This window comes from Hemitrygon akajei, chromosome 7 (assembly GCF_048418815.1).
Source record: "Hemitrygon akajei chromosome 7, sHemAka1.3, whole genome shotgun sequence".
NCBI classification, from domain to species: domain Eukaryota; kingdom Metazoa; phylum Chordata; class Chondrichthyes; order Myliobatiformes; family Dasyatidae; genus Hemitrygon; species Hemitrygon akajei.
The window spans coordinates 2,425,242-2,441,905 of NC_133130.1; the positions used below are offsets into that span (position 1 = coordinate 2,425,242).

Below are 16,664 nucleotides of genomic sequence, written 5' to 3' on the forward strand. Positions count from 1 at the left end.
CCAAGGGGGAAAATGGAAAAGCAGGACAACCCTGCTCACTGTACACCAGCAGCCTCACCTTTGTTGGGTAGACGGCACTGGAAGGGAAAGCTTCCAGAGAAGTCATGTCCGTGTACTTGCGTTCAATGGTTTTCTTTGTGGCAGGACAATAGTGGACACTTCGAACAACTTTCGGACGCACCAACGAACCTACACAGGATACAAAACAGGCTTAGCTCCATCAATTTATCAGACACAAAGCATGAAATACATGGTTTTCATTAACAACCAGCACAACTTAAGGGACTCAATCAATCAGCATACATCATGAAACCTGTTGCTTTGCAGCAGACATTGTAATACATAATAAAAGCATAAATTACAGTACAAGTTAAAAAAGCAAATGAAAAAGCGTAATGATATTGCTGCGGTCCGTGCCCAGGGCAGAGAACTATGGCAAGCTGTTGTTGGTGACCTATGCCCAGGAAGGGTAATGGGCAAGTAAGCTCTGGCTTCCTCCTATATTCCAAAGCTGTGTGGATTAGGGTTAGTTGTGGGCATGCTATATTGGTGCTGCAAGTGTGACAATACTTGCAGTCTGCTTCCAGCTCATCCTCGGACTGTGTTGGTCGTTGATGTATTTCACTGTATGTTTCAATGTACAGTGTCTATAAAAAGTATTTCTTACCCCCCCCCCCCACCAGAATTTTCATGTTTTACAATATTAAATCACAATGGATTTAATTTGGCTTTTTTTTGACACTGATCAACAGAAAAAGACTTTGGTGTCGAAGTGAAAACAGATCTCTACAAAGTTATCTAAAGTAATTAGAAATACAAGACAAAATAATTGATTACATAAGTATTCACTGTTACGAAGGATGAACAACTCTGATGGGCAGAAGGGTACAGAGTTGCCCATGTTTCCACCCCCCCCCCCCCGGGAGAATCACAAACTGTTACTGTTACCACGCTGCTAATGAGAGAGAAAGAGAGACAAAGGGAAAAACATACTGGGACTGGAACATTTGCTTCAGATAAGGGAGAGATAACACAGGGAGAAAGAGACTTGTTGTTCCACCATATTATGACTCCTGTAAGACTTATGGCTCCGGAGAGGGCTGATTACTTGGTACCATCTGTTCATTAAAATTCCTCAGTGGACAGCCGGAGTGGGCTGGTTTGATGGGCTAAGCCATTCAAAACTGATTGACACCTGAGACCCCATGAGTAGGGATAAAAGTGAGGTCTGGGGAGACACCCCTCAGACACACCAGGAGACACACTAGTGAGCACTGCTTAAGTGTTGGAACCCACGAGAAGGTGTGGGGCATCGGAGACCGAACGAAGGATCGGTCAATTTTAACTCACAGTGTTTATAGCGAGGCCGGTGGGGGCTTGTGTGTGTGTCCACCCTTGCCTGGGTGACGAGTCCACCATAGAACGGTCTAGCTAAAGGCGAGAGGGGTCATACCTGAATGGCCACAACAACACATCGACGGATCAAGAACGTAAAAAAAGGTTTGACTGACTGTAGCTGTCACAGTTTGCTCGCCCTCTCTCTCTCTCTCTCTCCCTCCCTCCAACGGTTACAACAAAAGAACCAACAACTACCTCAGCCTACATGAACTGAACTGAACTTTATACTTTCCCATGATAATTCATTATCCCCTGGACAACGATAGAGCTTGTTTACTATTATACCCACACTTTTAGGTTTAGTATTGCTAACGAGTATTATCTGTATATTTGCATTCTTGATATTGATTTGTATATTTTACTAATAAACACTGTTTTGAAAATAGTACCAGACTCCAACGGATACTTCTATCTTTGCTGGTAAGATACCCAGTTACGGGGTACGTAATATCACTCCCTTTAATATGACATACAAAATCATCACTGGCGCAGCCAACTGGTTTTAGAAGTCACATAATTAAATAGAGATCACCCTGTGTAGTTAAAGTGTTTCAATTGACTGTAGTAAAAATACGCCTGGAAGGTCCAACTGCTGGTGAGTCAGTATCCTGGGGAAAAACTACATCATGAAGACAAAATAACACTTCACGCAACTCTGTGAAAAGGTTATTAAAAAGCTCCAGTCAGGAGATGGATCCAAGAAAACGTTCAAGTCACTGAATATCCCTGGGAGTATAGTTCAGTTAATCATCAAGAAATGTAAAGAATGCGGCATAGCTGTAAATCTATATTCCAAAATTACTCAACTCCCGCAAGTTAGTATATGGTGGATGCACCTCTGGCAGCAATTACAGCCTTGGGTCTGTGTGGATAGGTCTATGTATATGGAGGAATTTAAGGTGGGGGGATATATGGGAGGTAGGATTTATGGGTCTGCACAGCATTGTGGGCCGAAGGGCCTGTAATGTGCTCTATCTGCCTGGAGCAGGTCGTCCTCTAAAAACTGAGTGACCGCGCATGACGGGGACTAGTGAGGGAGGCCAAGAGACTTGTGCCAACTCTGGAGGAGTTACTAGCCTCAGTGCTGAGATGGGAGAGACTGTACAAACAACAACTGTTACCCGGGTGCTTCACCAGTCGCAGATTTATGGGAGAGTGGCAAAGAGAAAGCCACTGTTCAAAAAAAACTCACATGAAATCTCAGCTAGACAATGTCAGAAGGAATGTGGGAGACTCTGAAGTCAGCTGTAAGTTTCTATAGTCAAATTAAACCAAAGTTGAGCTTTTTGTTTAGACTAAACACTATGTTTGGCATAAGCCAAGCACTGCACATCAAAACACACCACCCCTACTGTGAAGCACGGTGGTGGCTGCATCACGCTGTGGGGATGCTTCACTGCGGCAGGCCCTGGAAGGCTTGTGAAGGGAGAGGGTAAAATGAATGCAGCAAGATCCAGGGAAATCCTGGAGGAAAATCTGATGCAGTCTGCAAGAGAACTGTGACTTGGGAGATCTGTTTTCCAGCAAGACAATGACACTAAGCATAAAGACAAAGCTACACAGGAATGGCTTAAAAACCAAAGTTAATGACTTGGAGCGGCCAAGTCAGAGTCCAGACCTCAATCCAATTGAGAATGTGACTGGACTGGAAAAGGCCTGTTCACTCAGAATCCCCTTGCAATCTGACAGAGCTTGAGCAGTTTTGTAAAGAATGGGGAAAAATTACAGTGTCCAGATGTGCAAAGCTGACAGAGATCTATCCACACAGACTCAAGGCTGTAATTGCTGCCAGAGGTGCATCTACTAAATACTAACTTGAGGGAGTTGAGTAATTTTGGAATCAGTTTGTGTTTAATAAATGTAATAAATTTAGACCAATCTGTTCTCAATTTGACATGTAAGTGTCCTTTCTGTTGATCAGTGTCAATTTAATACACTGTGATTCATTGTAAGATAACAAAACATGAAAACTTCCAGGTGGAGTGGTGAACACTTCCCATGAGCACTGGAGATGTGAGAAATCAAGCCAAGCTTCTGATGCTTCAACGTTCAGAAGAAAACAAGAACACCCCTTTCCCAGCGCCCCACGCACAAACACACCTCCAACCCCAGGACAGAGATTTATAGCAAAGTTATCCATTTCACCAGACGATTAATTGCTCAAATTACTTCCAGAGAAGGACCTTTGGAAGATCCAACCAGCTTGGGGAAGCTGCTGACCATCCCCTTGTGGAGTCATGAGATCATAGCACGTGTCCAAAACCCTTTGGCAACTCGTTCAGCTTTAGGGTGTGAGCTTCACTCACAAGGCCAGCATCCCCAGTCGTCTCGAGAAGGGGTGGCACTGAGACATCCTGAACAACTCCATCCACAGTGCATTTGAGTGTGGGGGGGGGGGACGACCTTTCAGGATTTAGATGCAATAAAGAGTAGAGTTCCGTTGCCATCAGGATGGGAGGACAGGCAGCAGTGTTCCCAGACACAGCCCCTTCTCCATGGCAGAAGTCCTGGTTTGGGGTAGTGCTGACAGGGGATTAACTGCAGTTCATTTGCAGGCAGTGGGACTGTGGTCAGGGGTAGTGCGCTGATCGTATCAGATTTATTATCACTGACTTGATGTGGTGAAATTGTGTTATTTGCAGCAGTCATCATCATTCTGTGCTGTGTTGTAACATGGTCCCATGACCATGACTATTCTCGGCAAACTTCCCAATGGAAGAGGTTTAACGCTGCCTTCTGGGTAGAGTCTTTACAAAACTGGTGACCCCAGCCATTATCAATACCTCTCAGAGATTATCAGCCTGGCCTCAGAGGTCGCATAACCAGGACTTGTGATATGCACCAGGTGCTCATACAACAATCCACCATCTACTCCCATGGCTCCACATGACCCGAATCGTGGAAATCAGCAGGTGCTACACCCTGACCATAGGTGACGTGCAGGCCAGCAGAGGGAAGGAGTGGTTACTCTTCTTTGATAGTCGAGTCTCCTTCCCACCACCCAGCAGTACAGTGCAAATCACAACAAATTATAAACCACAATGAACAGGTTACAACTTTACTCACTGGAATGTAGGAGAACGAGGGGAGATTTGATAGGGGTACACAGAATTATGAGGGGTATAAATAGGGTAAATGGAAACAGCTTTTCTCCACTGAGGTTGGGTGAAACTAGAACGAGAGATTACAGATTAAGGATGAAAGGTGAAACGCGTAAGGGGAGCGCCTTCACTCAGAGGTGGTGAGTGTGTGGAATGAGCAGACAGCAGAAGTGGCGGATCCAAGATTTAAGAGGTTTGGATAGATACATAGATGGGGGTTGTATTGGGGGGGGGGGGGGGGGGGTAATGGTCCAGTTGTGGCGTTGAGGAGTCATCAGAGTAACGCCAGCATGGATTGGATGGGCCAAAGGGACTGTTTCCGTACTGCAGTACTGACTATAATTCATGAAACAATTAGTGCAAAGAAAGGATAACAGTGCTCATGGGCTGAAATGAGATGATGGCAGGGAAACAGCATTCAGACGTTATCACCATCTGTAGTGATTCTGGTCTCCCCGTGAGTAAGTTGCACGGACTAGGAGGGCCGGAATGGCCTGTTTCCGTGCTGTGATTGTTATATGGATGTGTAAGCTCAGTAATTAATACTGAGAGGGTGACGGCATTGAAAACCGAGCTGTAATCGGTATACAATGGCCTGACGTTATGCTTCACTGTTGTCTAGGTGCTCCAAACAGACCCGGCTCTGACTTCCAGAATGCTCCACATGGTTGTCAGTGTGCGCAAAAATATTTATCCAAATCAGAGGAGCAAGCCAACAATAACAGTGAAATGCCAAAACAAAATCACTGACATTCATGGTCCCAAAAACTCTGCCACTCTAAAAAAAAGTTAATATAATCGCCTCGTTACAGGAAGGTTGTGGAAGCTTTGGAGAGGGTGAGTGGAAATGTATCAGGATGATTAGACAGCATGTCTAACGAGCACAGGTTCTGAGAGCGAGGGCTTTTTCTTTGGAGTGGAGGAGGATGAGAGATGACTCAATAGAGATGTACAATATGACAGAAGCAGAGACTGAGTCGACAGCCAGAGACTTTTACCCTGGGTGGAAATAGCTAATATGAGGGGACAACATTTTAAGGTGATTTGGGGAGGGATTCCAGTTTTAGTAATACACAAGATGGTGGGGGCATGAACTTCACTGCTGGGGTGGTGATACAGGCAGATACATTAGGGAGATTTACACTCTTAGATAGGCATGTGGATAATAGAAAATGGAGACCTATGTCGAGGATTGCAGGTTAGATTGATCTCGGAGTAGGTTAAAAGAACAGCATAGAATTGTGGGCTGAAGAACCAGTACTAAGTTGTAGTGTTGCAAGTCATTATGTTTGACTCAAGGCATTTTGATGCCCAGGCTACCATTAATTAGATTTTGAGAAAGATTTCTGACATTGAACCAAGTTGCCAAAAGCCACAGGAACCAATTGACAGAACTGCTGTGCAACTTTTCACAGATCAATGCAGCTCAAACCTAGCACTTCATCGAGCACCAGGACCAGTGTGGAAACTGGTCACGCACAGACTCCATACATGTCCCACAGGGCATACTGCAGATCAGAAAGATTCACCATGCAGGTTCTCAAGTCAGAGCACTACAGCACCCAGTTAGTGCAGGGCCAACACTCTGTATAGTCACAATGACTGGAACCTGGACCATAGCCCTCCCTTCCATGCCCCTATCCAAACTTAGATGTTCCAATCGAACCCACACCCACCAGCAGCTTGTTCCACACTAAGTGAAGATGTTTCCCTTAGACTTTTCACCTTTCACCCTTAACCCATGACCACTAATTGTAGGCTCATACTATCTGCTTGTATTTACCCTATCTATACCCCTCTTAATTTTGTATACCACTATCAAATCTCCTCTCATTCTCCTGGGTTCTAGGAAATAAAGTCCAAACCGATTCCACCTTTCCCTGTAACTCAGGCTGTCAAGTCCCGGCAACATCCTTGTAAATGTTCTGTGTTCTTTTGATCTAAAGTCAACCATCAAGTACATTCACTACCATTTTAAAGACTAATCCGAATTCTGTTCCTCCCTATATTTCTCACCAACTTCCTTGTACGTTTTCAGGGGTCATGAAAATTGTACAATACATTTTGTATGGTTCTTTAAAATCGTCACAGTTGGGCAAGGGGAGGGGGTACTGGGGTCAGGCTCCCACTAACTATTAAATGCTCCCAATGGCGTGAGTCTCGAATAGCCTCTGAAAACCAAGTCCAGCTACTGAGCCTACTAAGCCCAGCTAAACACTTCTCCTGACAGAAGAGGCAAAGGCTGGTTACTGGCACCTTAAAACTAGTCACTTCGGGCAGACGGGTCTTGTTAGCCATGGTTGGCAGCTCAACTGGAAGGAAAACGGATGTGGAACACACGGGGAAACCCCAAGGAAAAATCTGGAGCTAGCATCCTTAACGCAATCCTATGTTGCGATCACCGCTGACTGCAACCCCTGTGCCGAGCTGTGATGGTCTCTGCTGTTTCTTTGGGTTCAGCAGCTGTAATGGCAACAATTTGCTCTCCATATCATACTGCCCTGGCTTGCACATCATAGACAGCTAGGACGCAACAGCCATTTTTGACCCCAATGGAGGCCACTTTTATATATCCATTCTCACACCGTGAACCAACAAGACCAAAGGCAACACAAGTAAGGACTTACATTTGACCACAATCCCCTCCACACAGACAATGTTGCTGAGGAAACGTGAGGTCAAGGTACGTGGACTGACATGCTTGGAGCCAAAGCTGCCTTCCAGGCCAATGTAGAAGTCCTCAAACTGTTTGGCATAGGTGGCATCGATGGAAGCAACAAAGTCCTTCAAAGCACGCTGAAAGGCCAAAAGCTCCTCGAAAGAGTTGTTCAGTAGCCTAGGAGAGGGTATTGGAGGTAAACAGTTACTTTGTGGATGGATATTCTGAACATTTTAATTTTACAGCATAAAACAGTCCTTTCTAGCCCAAGGAGCCACACAACACAGCAACCCACCCATTTTACACCAGGCTAATCACAGGGTAATTTACAATGACCGATTAACCTACCAACTGGGAGACCTTTGGACTATGAAAGGTAACTGGAGCACCCAGAGAAAACCCACAGTCACAGGGAGATCAGACAGATTCCTTACATACAGAATACTGCACAAGGACTCCCAAGTCCTTTCTTGTACAGTATTTTGAAATTTCTTCCTGTTTAGGAGAGAGTCTGTGCCTTTCCTTCCAAAGTGCATGACCTTGCACTATATTCCAATCTGCAACTAGTCCACTCATTCTCCTAATCCGTCCTTCTGTAGCCTCGCTGCTTCCACGTTACCTGCCCCTCCACATACCTTCGCATCATCCGCAAACTTGGCCACAAAACCATCAACTCCATCATGCAAATGATTCACATATAATGCTAAGTGGTCCCAACACCGACCACTGTGGAAAACCTCTGGTCACTAGCACCCAACCAGAGAAGGCCCCTTTTTTCCACACTTTTCCCTCCCGCCAATAAGCCAATCTTCCAACCACGCTAGTATATTTCCTATAATAGAAATGGCTCTTAACTTGTTAAGCAGCCTCATGTACGGCCCAGTCCATCACGGGCAGAGCAATCCCCACCATTACACAGAGCGCTGTGGCAGGAAAGCAGCGTCCATCAGAGCCCAGCTCCCAGATCGTGGTGTCTTTTTGCCACTACCACCTCCCTGGCAGCCGCAGTGAAAAGGACACCTCAGGACTCACATCATCAGGTAAGGGAACAGATTCTCCTGTCAACCATCAGATTCCAAAACCAGAGGGAATAACTACACTCAGCCTCACTGGCACAATCACTGAAACGTTCCACAACCTACGGATTCACTTTCAAGGACTTTTCATTTCTTGTTCTTGCTAATTATTGCTTGCATTTTAAATCCTTTTTGTAGTTGTACAATTTGTTGTCTTTGCACATTGGTTGTTTGTCCGTCTTGTGTGCCCCCTTTCATTGATTCTATTGTGTTTCTTTGTATTTACATTGAATGCCCACAAGAAAATGAATATCAGAGCCATTTAAACTGCACCAGAACCATAGCCCTCCGTGCTCCTACTATCCAAACTTTTCTTAAACGTTGAAATCGAGCTTGCAGGCATCATTTGTGCTGGTAGCTCATTTTAACACTGACAAGTTTCATGCTGTTTACATTTGTGAACATCCAAGTAAACAACATCCACTGACTTGACTCTCCTTTTCCTGTCCTGCTTGTTACTTCCTCAAAGAATTCCAACATGCAACTTTTTGCTGGTTTTAAGCAGCTTCACAATCCTCTAAGTCCCCACTGATATTTACTGCATTGTACTGTATGTCCTCACTTTTGCTTTTATGCTGTCATTACCTTCCCTTGCCTCACCCTCTCTTCAGAATACTTCATCTTCCGTAGTAACATTCCTGCACCTTCTGAACTGTCCCCTGAAACTGCAGTCTTTGCTGTTTTGCTGTCATCCCTGCTAGTATCCGCTTCAGTCCTGAATTCACCCTTAGATCGTTCCCCAATGTTACACAGCAACTTTGCCCTATCATCTCCTTGTTCTTCCTCAGTTTCACTACACACTGCATCTATTTGTATACAAAATGCCCCCATCATTCCAGTTCCCACACCCGTAAAATTTGGTCAAACCACCCCTAACAGCACTTGCAAACCTGCCTGCAGGAATACTGGCCCCCCACCTCCATGTTCATTTGGAGACTTTACCTACAAATTTGAATGGACTGTTTCCTCGTCTCCGTGGTACAAAATAGCTAATCTCAAAGAGGCACCATCATCTTCTTAGCACATCAGTTTAGTCTTTAATGTTTCTGCTACAAGCTTCTGCTCTGAATTTCTTCATTCTATTAGTGTTTACAGATCGCCAGGTATAATGTGGCCTTCACTGAATCGTGACTGAAAATGATTGTTGTTGGGAGCTGAATGCCCAGGTTGTATACTGTGTCAGAACTCTTTGAGATTACATGTAGGAAAGATAAAGGGGATGCAGTGGATGTTGTACAATTGGATATTCAGAAAGCTTTGACAAGGTGCCACACATGAGGCTGCTTATCAAGTTATGAGCCCATGGTGTTACAGGGAACTTGCTAGCGTGATTACAACATAGGCTGATTGGAAGAAGGCAGCGAATGAGAATAAATGGACCCTTTTCTGGTTGGCTGTCAGTGACTAGTGGTGTTCCACAGGGGTCGGTGTTGGGACCACTTCTTTTTATGCTGTATATCAATGATATAGGTGATAGATTAGATGGCTTTGTTGCCCAGTTTGCGGAAGATACAAAGATTGGTGGAGGGGCAGGTAGGGTTGAGGAAACAGGAAGGCTGCTGAAGGACTTAGGAGATTAGGAGAATGGGCAAAAGAGTGGCAAATAAAATACCATATTGGAAAATGCATGGTCATGCACTTTGGTAGTCGAAATAAATATGCAAACTATTTTCTAAAAGGAGGGAAACCCAAAATCTGAGATACAAAGGGACTTGTGAGTTCATGTGCAGAACACCGTAAAGGTTAACTTGCAGGTTGAGTCGGTGGTGAGGAAGGCAAATGCAATGTTAGCATTCATTTCAAGAGGACTAGAATACAAGAGCAAGGATGTGATGCTGAGGCTTTATAAGGCACTGGTGAGGCCTCACCTTGAGGCCTGTGAACAGTTTTGGGCTCCTTATCCAAGAAGACGTGCTGGCATTGGAGAGGGTCCAGAGACAGTTTATAAGGATGATTCTGGGAATGAAAGGATTATCATACGAGGAGCGTTTGATGGCTCTGGGCCTGTACTCGCTGGAATTTAGGAGGATGAGGGTGGATCTCACTGAAACCTTTTAAATATTGCAAGGCCAAGGTGAGAGATGTAGAAAGGACGTTTCTCCATGGTGGGGGAGTCTAGGACAAGAGGGCACAGCCTCCGGATAGAGGAATGCCATTTAAAACAGATGCAGAAAAATCTCTTTGGTGGTGAATATGTGGAATTTTTTTTAAACACAGGGCATGTTGTTAGATCTGTCTAAGGTGGAGATTGATAGTTTCTTGACCAGCCCAGGCAGCAAAGGTTATGGGGAGAAGGCCAGGAGTTGGGCTGAGGAGGAGAGAAAAGGATCAGCCTTGATTGAATGACAAAGCAGATTTGATCAGCCAAATGACCTAATTCTGCTCCCATGTCTTATGGTCTTAATAAAACGATCATGAAGCAACAAGATTTGTGCCTCTTCCCTGACTCGTGAAAGAACCTGGATTTAAAAAAATCAGAATCCAACATCATAAACACAAGATATTCTGCAAGATACTTCCAGCATCTACATACTTACTGATGAGCTCTTTTCTCGTTCTTTCTGCGAAGATCATTAATGTTGACAATCAGTCGGTACAAGTTTTGATTGATCATATCGCTCACCTTGCTCTGATAAATCCCCTGATCTTGCTGTAAAAACATTTCAAAACAAATTATTTTTGCTGCTGCAAGCTTAGCATCATCTTAGATACCAACCGACTATGGAGAGTGCTCCAACTAGCTGCATCGCCGTCTGGTATGGGGGGGGGGGGGGGGGGGGCGGGGAGAGGACTACTGCACAGAATTGGTAAACGTTGCAGAAAGTTGGAAACTCAGCCATCATGGGCACAAACTTCCCGAGCATCCAGGCACCATCAAAAGTTGATGCCTCAAGAAAGCAACATTATTAAGGCCCTCAATCACTCAGGGCGTATAAGGAGTTACAGGAGCCTGAGGGCAGATACTCAACATGTCAGGAGCAGCTTCTTCCCCTGTCAGATTTCTGATGGACAATGAGCCAATGTACACCACAGCAATACCTTTTCCTCTTTTTGTACTTTTTCTAATAAAACTATAAATTACAGCACGTATATGTTACACACTGCTGCCACAAAACACCACATTTCATGATATGTACATAACATGATATTATACACGAGATTCTGCAAATGCTGGAAATCCAAAGCAACATACACAAGATGCAGGAGGAACTGAGCAGGCCAGGCAGCATCTCTGGAAAAGCACACAGAGGTGGAAAAGGAATCTCGGATCATGTGAGGAAGAGGAAGAGGAGTGTTACAGAGGAGGGTGGGGGAAGAGGTGAGAAGTAGTAGAATGAGGCCAGAGTGGGAAAATGAACGGGGGGGGGGGAATCATCCTTGTCAGTCACACATCCATCATTATACAAGATGACAGGAACAGGACAAATGCCATCTGTCCATATTATTGGCCAGGAAAGAAGAGGGACCTTGGGATCCGAGTCCATAGGGCACTCAAAGATACTGCGCAGGCTGACTCTGTGGCTAAGTCATACCTTAATCAATCGGGGGACTGAGTTTAGGAATCGAGGGGTAGTGTTGCAGCTGTATGGGACCCTGGTCAGACCTCACTTGGAGCACTGTGCTCAGTTCCAGTCACCTCACTACAGGAAGGATGTGGAAACTATAGAAAAGGTGCAGAGGAGATTTACAAGGGTGTTGCCTGGATTGGAGGGTGTACCTTATGAGAATAGGTTGAGTGAACTCAGCCTTTTCTCCTTGGAGCAACGGATGATGAGAGGTGACCTGATAGAGGTGTAGAAGATGATGAGGCATTGATTGTGTGGATAATCAGAGGCTTTTTCCCCAGGGCTGAAATGGCTAACACAAGAGGGCACAGCTTTAAGGTGCTTGGAAGTAGGAACAGAGATGTCAGGGGTAAGTGGTGAGTGCGTGGAATGGGGCTGCTGGCAACGGTGGTGGAGGCGGATATGGTAGGGAGTTTTAAGAGTCTCCTGGATAGGTACTTGGACCTTAGAAAAATAGAAGGCAACCCAAGGTAATTTCTAAAGTAAAGACATCTTCGGCACAGCATTGTAGGCCGAAGGGCTTGTATTGTGTTGTAGGATTTCTATGTTTCCAAAGTACTGGAGAGTTTAACATCGGTAGCTGAGCGAAGGGCGCTGAGTAGGCTACGGTCAATTATGGAAAACTCTGAACATCCTCTACATAGCACCATTCAGAGACAGAGAAGCAGTTTCAGCGACAGGTTACTATCGATGCAATGCTCCTCAGACAGGATGAAGAGGTCAATACTCCCCAATGCCATTAGGCTTTACAATTCAACCGCCAGGACTTAAGAACTTTTTAAAAGCTATTATTAATGCTTTTTGAGATAGTGATTTAGATGCATATCATATTTTTTACTGAGTTAAATATTGTATGTAATTAGTTTTGCTACAAGAAGTGTATGGGACATTGGGAAAAAAAAGTTGAATTTCCCCATGGGGATGAATAAAGTATCTATCTTTCAACTGCATCCACACTCTGACCAAGGGCATTGCAGGTGGCAGGACCTGAGCACACAACACAAAGATGCTGATGAAAAGGTAGTTCCAAAACTACCCACTCTCACCAGGGAGGTGGTACAGGAGCATCAGGACTGAGTAACAGCTTCTTCCCTCAGGCTGAGAGACTAACGGATACCCTGTCACCAGGACAGTGAGCTGTTTATTGTCTACCTGAGCTGTGCTCCACATGCATTCTCAATGCTATTTTATTAACGCATTGATGGAAATATTTGGTTTATGTGCTGTGTGATATATGTATTGTGGGTGTACCATGGTCCAGAGAAACATTGCTTGGATCTACGTATGTACATTCAGATGGCAATAAAAATGAAAATGAAGACAGGAAATTTGGTAATTATGCCAAGAACCAAAGTCACAGATCAGGATACTGACAAGCAGGACGGACACAAGGGGTTGTGGCCAAACTATTTAACTAATGGCCAGAGCTGCGGCCAAGATGAACTGAACAGATTGAGGGATTGACTGGCCTTCGTTTACCCGGAGCCCAAGGATCCAACTAACACAGATGCAGAAAACATGCACAAGGAAGCGGCCCCAACTGGAGTGCTTCAGAATCAAGTTTACTGTGGCTGAAATGCCGCTTTGTGGCAGCAGTACAGTGCAATACATACACTTTCATGTGGAATACATACAAACAAACGATGTAGTGCAGAGAGAGTGAAATATTGGCGGTTCACCGCCCATTCTGAAATCTGATGAAGCTGTTCCTGGAACTGAGTGCGTGTGTCTTCAGCTCCTGTCCCCTCCCTGATGGTAGCGCGATCGGGAGAGAAGGGGTGGGCGAGGACAAGTGTCCTGATTCTGCTCCAATATCTCATGGCGTTATGGGCTAAACCACCGCCGGAGACCGGGGTCGAGCGTACAACACAACAGCCCGGGTGCAGGCATTCGACCCACAATGTCACACCGAATCAAATGGCCATCGGAACGAGTCCCCTCGGCCTCGGCCATGTCGGAGGACAGGACTGGGGATCCCCTCCCCAGTGACACCGGGGCCTCCGACCCCAAGAGCCCTCCCCTCTCCCACCGGGAATGCGCCCCATCCCACCAACGGCGTCAGGGTGCCGCCAATCCCGCTGCCGACCTTCACCCCGGGGCCCGGGGCTCGGGGCCCGGGGCCCGGACCCCAGCTGCCTCCCTGCCCCGGCGGCAGCAGCAAGCCCGAGCCCGAGCCCTGTACCAGGCTCTCCCTCCCTCCCTCCGCGCACCTCGTCGTCCAGGAAGTCCAGGTACTCCCGTTGTGCCTCCCTCAGAGCCGGCTCGTCCGCCATGGTTCCCATCTTCCAGCTTCAGCTTTTCGCGCCAAACGCCGGGTCACATGGCCAGAGCGCCCCCTCAAATTAACATATCTGGCGGGTAAGACGCTGCACCAATCGGAGCGTGAATTCGTATTAACGCCATAGCGTAAGACAGAGATTCGTTACGTCACGCCGCAGCCCCGCCCACTGGTCCGGCGCTTCTGAAGCCTGCATCAGATTGTTGATGGAGACTTGGGGGTAACGGTGTACGTATCCCTTCTTAAATCCTACTTTCAGAAAAGCATTCATTATTAATATATATATATATATATATATATATCTGTCACCATATACTATCTTGAGGTAATTTTCTTGCGGTTACGTACAGTAAATGCTAAGAAACAGAACAAAACCAGTTCAAAAACAGCACACAAGAACGATAAACAATGTGCAAAAGGCAACAACCTGTGCAAATACAAAGGAAAATAACTGATAATAAATATATAAGCATTAAATATCGAGAGCATGCGATGAAGAGTGCCTGTGAGTCATGGGAAGAGTTCAGTGCTGGGTTGAGTGAAGTTATCCCCTCTGGCGGTTAAGGGGTAATAAGTGTTGCTGAACCCCTCTCACAACAAAGCTGAATTCTTCATCTCCCAATTTACCTCACTGTGGCCATTGATTGCATGCACTTTCTCTGTAGCTGTATTTTAACACTTTTCTATAACGCACAAAATGCTGGAGGAACTCAGCAGGCCGGGCAGAATCAATGGAAGAGTACAGCCGACCTTTCGGGCCGAGACCCTTTAGTAGGACTGGGGAGATTTAAGCTTCTTCAGGGTGGGCATCCCTGAAAGAGATTTTGTGGTATAGTAATCCAGGGCCTTGGCCTGAAAGGTCGACTGTACTTTTTTCCATCAATGCTGCCTGGCCTGTTGAGTTCCTCCGGCATTTTGTGTGTGTAGCTTGGATTTCCAGTACTGGTGCATGGTATGATCTGTCTGGATCACATGCAGACAAAACCTTTCCATGTTAGCTTTTGTGTTAATTAGTTCGACACAAAGGGCTTGAATCAGGTTTAATAGCATAAACACAGGAGATTCAGCGGTTGCATACGTCGTGAAATATGTTATTCAGCAGTAGGGCAGCACAATAGATAAAAATCTATAAACTACAATGAGAAATATCTATATATATATAAATAAGTAGTGCAAAGAAAGATCAAAAAGAGAAAATATATATTGAGGTGTTTGTGATAAGTGTGAGTCTAGCAATGAGAAGAGAGCGTATCCTGGGTAAGGAGGGTCCTTGATGATGGATGCTGCATTTCTGAGGCATCATCTTTTGAAGGTTCCTGGAGACTGAGGAAGATAGGTGTTGAGTTTACAACTTTTGCAGTTTTTCCCGATCCTGTGCAGTGGCCCCTCCAAACCGGACGGTGGAGCTACCAGTTAGAATGCTCTCCGTGGTACATCTGCAGAAATTTGCAGGTCTTTGGTTACTACCGTGCCTCCTCAAACTCCTCATGAAACAGGTAAAGGAAGAGCAAAAGTTAGGTGGGATGAGAATAGGTTCTCTTAAGGATCAGTATCTTCGTTTGTGTAGGACCAACGGAGATGGACGAGGAGGTCGATGGGAAGGTGGAGAGGGATAGTTCACTCCATCACCGTGGTCAACACACAGGATGACACTGAAGTCACCTTACCGCTGTGACCGGAGCAGAAACCCGACCGAAGGGCTTCGAGCCGGAAGTTCCAGGACAGCTGGCAGCCTGCAACATACTTGCTTATTCAAATCAAGTTCAAGTTGAATTGTCATTCAGCCATGCCTGTATATTCATAATTACAGCCAAGCAAAGCAGAGTTCCTCTCACAGCAAGATGCAAAAAACACAGTACCGACAGCCATCAGCAGCACAGGGCACATATCAAAGTTCGAAGTGAATTTTATTATCTAAGTACATGTATGTCCCCATATACAGTCAACTATTTTCTTGTTGGCATACTCGATAATTCTGTAGAATAATAACCATACCTGAAAGACCACCCAACTAGGGTGTTCAACCAGACCGCAGAAGACAACAAACTGCAAATGCACGAAGAAGAAATAATGTTGCAGCTATATAGGACCCTGGTCAGACCCCACTTGGAGTACTGTGCTCAGTTCTGGGCGCCTCACTACAGGGAGGATGTGGAAACCATGGAAAGGGTGCAGAGGAGATTTACAAGGATGTTGCCTGGATTGGGGAGAATGCCTTATGAAAATAGGTTGAGTGAACTCGGCCTTTTCTCCTTGGAGTGACGGAGGATGAGAGGTGGCCTGATAGAGGTGTACAAGATGATGAGAGGCATTGATCGTGTGGATAGTCAGAGGCTTTTTCCCAGGGCTGAAATGACTAACACGAGAGGGCATAGATTTAAGGTGCTTGGAAGTAGGTACTGAGGAGATGTCAGGGGTAAGTTTTTAACACAGAGACTGGTGCGTGCGTGGAATGAGCTGCTGGCGATGGTGGTGGAGGTGGATATGATAGGGTCTTTTAAGAGACTCCTGGACAGATATATAGAGCTGATGCACCATCAATAACTCTCGGAGACGCGAGGCGAGATAAGCTATTATCAGCCGGAA

At 45.6% G+C, this 16,664-nt stretch overlaps 1 protein-coding gene across 1 annotated transcript in view; it reads right to left on the minus strand.

Moving 5' to 3' along the window:
- The window catches only part of mcm3 (minichromosome maintenance complex component 3), a 73,080-nt gene extending 58,944 nt beyond the window's left edge, over window positions 1-14,136 (minus strand). The window contains exons 1-4 of the mRNA XM_073050296.1: window positions 14,011-14,136; window positions 10,772-10,884; window positions 7,127-7,335; window positions 59-189 (exon numbers count right to left, since the gene is read on the minus strand). Of these exons, the coding sequence (XP_072906397.1) occupies window positions 59-189; window positions 7,127-7,335; window positions 10,772-10,884; window positions 14,011-14,082 (525 nt within the window). The 5' untranslated portion in view covers window positions 14,083-14,136. The remainder of the gene's footprint in view (window positions 1-58; window positions 190-7,126; window positions 7,336-10,771; window positions 10,885-14,010) is intronic.
- Between the last annotated feature and the right edge of the window lie 2,528 nt (window positions 14,137-16,664).